At 57.9% G+C, this 4,114-nt stretch overlaps 1 protein-coding gene across 1 annotated transcript; it reads right to left on the bottom strand.

Moving 5' to 3' along the window:
* Positions 1 to 339: 339 nt before the first annotated feature.
* On the bottom strand, positions 340 to 2,343 carry LOC138249383 (filaggrin-2-like). The gene has a single exon (XM_069203344.1). The coding sequence runs from the start codon at positions 2,341 to 2,343 to the stop codon at positions 340 to 342; it is 2,004 nt and encodes a 667-aa protein (XP_069059445.1).
* Between the last annotated feature and the right edge of the window lie 1,771 nt (positions 2,344 to 4,114).

Genomic DNA, 4,114 nt, shown 5'->3' with positions numbered 1-4,114 from the left:
CGGACCTGGGCCCCTCCTGACGGGTCTGGTGATCCGTGCTGCGCCGGAGACCACTGGGCCGTGGCGGGGAGGATGAACCCTCCCTCCGGCCCCCCTAAGCGTTCTCTTTATTTATTGCAGAATTAAAGGCAGTCGAGGCTCCACCCTACTGCGGACCCCGGCCTGGGAGCCCCCTCAGGCGCCTAGTGCTTTGAGGCAGGTGCGCGGAGAGAAGCGCGCAGCCCAAGTCCGGGCCTCGGTGGAAGAAGGGGCACCGCCCGGGGGGCTCGTGGAGGAGCGCAGCGGCCGGGGTTGGCTTCAGTGGGGGATTTACACAAGGGTGAATGTAGGAATGAGGCCCTAGGACTCTGCCCTGTGCCCTGCTCCTCTCTGCCCGGCTCTGCGGGCTCCTCCGTGCCCGGCTCTGTCTCTGCCCTGCTCTGTATCCCTGTGCCCTGCTCTGTCCTGCTCTGTATCCCTGTGCCCGGCTCTGTGTCCCTGTGCCCTGTCTCTGCCCGGCTCTGTATCCCTGTGCCCTGTCTCTGCCCGGCTCTGTATCCCTGTGCCCTGTCTCTGCCCGGCTCTGTATCCCTGTGCCCTGCTCTGTCCGTGCTCTGTATCCCTGTGCCCGGCTCTGTATCCCTGTGCCCTGCTCTGTCCTGCTCTGTATCCCTGTGCCCGGCTCTGTATCCCTGTGCCCTGTCTCTGCCCGGCTCTGTATCCCTGTGCCCTGTCTCTGCCCGGCTCTGTATCCCTGTGCCCGGCTCTGTATCCCTGTGCCCTGCTCTGTCCGTGCTCTGTATCCCTGTGCCCTGCTCTGTCCGGCTCTGTATCCCTGTGCCCGGCTCTGTATCCCTGTGCCCGGCTCTGTATCCCTGTGCCCTGTCTCTGCCCGTGCTCTGTATCCCTGTGCCCGGCTCTGTATCCCTGTGCCCGGCTCTGTATCCCTATGCCCTGCTCTGTCCTGCTCTGTATCCCTGTGCCCTGCTCTGTCCTGCTCTGTATCCCTGTGCCCTGCTCTGCCCGGCTCTGTATCCCTGTGCCCGGCTCTGTATCCCTGTGCCCGGCTCTGTATCCCTGTGCCCTGCTCTGTCCGTGCTCTGTATCCCTGTGCCCGGCTCTGTATCCCTGTGCCCCGCTCTGTATCCCTGTGCCCTGCTCTGTCCTGCTCTGTATCCCTGTGCCCTGCTCTGCCCGGCTCTGTATCCCTGTGCCCGGCTCTGTATCCCTGTGCCCGGCTCTGTATCCCTGTGCCCTGCTCTGTCCGTGCTCTGTATCCCTGTGCCCGGCTCTGTATCCCTGTGCCCGGCTCTGTATCCCTGTGCCCTGCTCTGTCCTGCTCTGTATCCCTGTGCCCTGCTCTGCCCGGCTCTGTATCCCTGTGCCCGGCTCTGTATCCCTGTGCCCTGTCTCTGCCCTGCTCTGTATCCCTGTGCCCGGCTCTGTCTCTGCCCGGCTCTGTATCCCTGTGCCCTGCTCTGTATCCCTGTGCCCGGCTCTGTATCCCTGTGCCCGGCTCTGTATCCCTGTGCCCTGCTCTGTATCCCTGTGCCCGGCTCTGTATTCCTGTGCCCGGCTCTGTATCCCTGTGCCCGGCTCTGTATCCCTGTGCCCTGCTCTGTCTCTGCTCTGTATCCCTGTGCCCCGCTCTGTATCCCTGTGCCCTGCTCTGTCCTGCTCTGTATCCCTGTGCCCTGCTCTGCCCGGCTCTGTATCCCTGTGCCCGGCTCTGTATCCCTGTGCCCGGCTCTGTATCCCTGTGCCCTGCTCTGTCCGTGCTCTGTATCCCTGTGCCCGGCTCTGTATCCCTGTGCCCGGCTCTGTATCCCTGTGCCCTGCTCTGTCCTGCTCTGTATCCCTGTGCCCTGCTCTGCCCGGCTCTGTATCCCTGTGCCCGGCTCTGTATCCCTGTGCCCGGCTCTGTATCCCTGTGCCCTGTCTCTGCCCTGCTCTGTATCCCTGTGCCCGGCTCTGTCTCTGCCCGGCTCTGTATCCCTGTGCCCTGCTCTGTATCCCTGTGCCCGGCTCTGTATCCCTGTGCCCTGCTCTGTATCCCTGTGCCCGGCTCTGTATTCCTGTGCCCGGCTCTGTATCCCTGTGCCCGGCTCTGTATCCCTGTGCCCTGCTCTGTCTCTGCTCTGTATCCCTGTGCCCGGCTCTGTATCCCTGTGCCCGGCTCTGTATCCCGGTGCCCGGCTCTGTATCCCTGTGCCCGGCTCTGTATCCCGGTGCCCGGCTCTGTATCCCCGTGCCCGGCTCCGCGGGCTCCTCAGTGCCCTTCCCCGTGTGTGGCTCTGCGCACTCTTCACGCCTGTGCCATGTTGCGTTGGCTCCAGGGTGCACCCCAGCACCCAGGGCTTGCATTCATTGTTTACACGTGGACCCCTGGTTGGTTTTGCTTCTCTTATCTTCGCCTAGTCCTGCTATCCAACGTCCTCGCCTTTCAGACCAATGACTGGATTAAAACACGTCTCAATCTCGTGTCCTGCTTGTCTGCAGGCGCCGTGACTGGAACTGAAGGAGGTTAAGCACGCAGAGTGTGGACGGTGCCCTCTGCCAGCCTGTGGGGCACTGCCGTGCACAAGACCTGCACGTGGAGAGGCCAGTCCGCTACCTGAATAACATATTTCACCATGGGAGGAGGGGGGGGGGGGGGGGGAGAGATCAGCCTAAGAGATTCTTGTGCCCCCCTAAACTAACCAAGCCCCATCCAAAAAAATAAAAATACAAAATCTTCCTAAGGCTGGCACCGTGCCCTGCGGAGTTTTCACACCTCTTAATGGGCATCGGCTGCTCAAAGCCCCCAAAGAGCGGCTGTAAATCCTCGCTAGAGAGCAGTTTTCATCTCGCTTTCTCTGCCCTGGTGTGATCTCTGCTCCTCACCAGTTGGTCCTGGGGAGGGATGTGGTATCGTGTGACACACGGTGGCCTCGTGGGAGTGGGTAGGTCTAGCCAGGGGGCTAACTGCCCGTGCCTATAGCAGCCACTGGTCCCAGGTACAGATGGGTAAAATGGAGCCATGTCACCGGCACACCCCATTACATATCATTGTTATCAGGTGTGTTGGTCCCATTAGAATGAGCCAAGACTACAACTCCCAGAATGCACTCATATGTAAAATTGAGGTCTAAAAATGCTAAAGTGGTGTCTTAGCGACATGGAATCAAATGGTCACTCTTCTCGGGTGTAATGCCTCCCAGACCTCCTGGCCATGTAGGGAGCTCCACTTTGCATTCTGGGAGTTTTAGGGCCACACCTCCAACGTGAAAAGCGAAATTACAATGGGAGGTTGTTGGTTGAGCAGCCATGACTCGCCAAATGTGTCTCACGTCACCTGGGCCCCTCGACATAGCATGGGCGAGGCAGTGAAGAAATCCTTCAACTTGGGCCAGAGGACATCTCACATTTTCTTTGAGCGCGGAATGTATAGGAGACGGTAACAATAGCTCACAGTGTGCTCTTGGGCAGAAATTACTCAGACCTTTTCTCATGGAGATCTTCACCATAAATGTTAAGGCCAACACTTCATGCGCTTTCATGTTGTGGTGAACCGGGGCCTAAAATAGTCATTGCACCCAAAAAAGTTCCAAAGGGATGCAAAGTTGCCATGCCACGCGACATAACACAGCGAATGGTGCAATGACATCACCAGAGAAGAGGGCAGCATGGCCAAAGGGGTTGATTGAATGACTGAGGGTCTGCAGAGCATGGCAGCACAGTGCCATCTTGGGGATCCTGTGAGCTTTGGGCAAGACATATTTTGGGGCCCTCTGTTCAGAACAACTTTGAACTTCTGAATTTGTTATCAATATTAAGCTAATTCAAATCCTTCAGATGGCAAACAATGTGGAAGTATGTGTTAAACTTTCAGAATGGGGCCATGCAAAAACAACCAAATGTTCAAGCGTCCCAGCATCTGCTAGCCAAATAGGAAAAGAGAGTTTGAACAGGCCTCGGAAAGCCATTTCTTCTGTACTTGGACCTAGATCCTCTTTGTGTCCTCTTTCTATAGAGTTCTCTGCCTGGACAGTGAACTTTGACTCTCTTGAGCAAGAAACATGGCAGGTGGCTGAAGACAGGAGAAAGGCAGAACGATAAAGAGAATGGTAAAGCAGTGAAGTACAGGAAGATGAGA

This window comes from Pleurodeles waltl, chromosome 8 (genome assembly GCF_031143425.1).
Source record: "Pleurodeles waltl isolate 20211129_DDA chromosome 8, aPleWal1.hap1.20221129, whole genome shotgun sequence".
Classification (NCBI taxonomy): domain Eukaryota; kingdom Metazoa; phylum Chordata; class Amphibia; order Caudata; family Salamandridae; genus Pleurodeles; species Pleurodeles waltl.
This window is presented reverse-complemented; position numbering and strand designations above follow the sequence as displayed.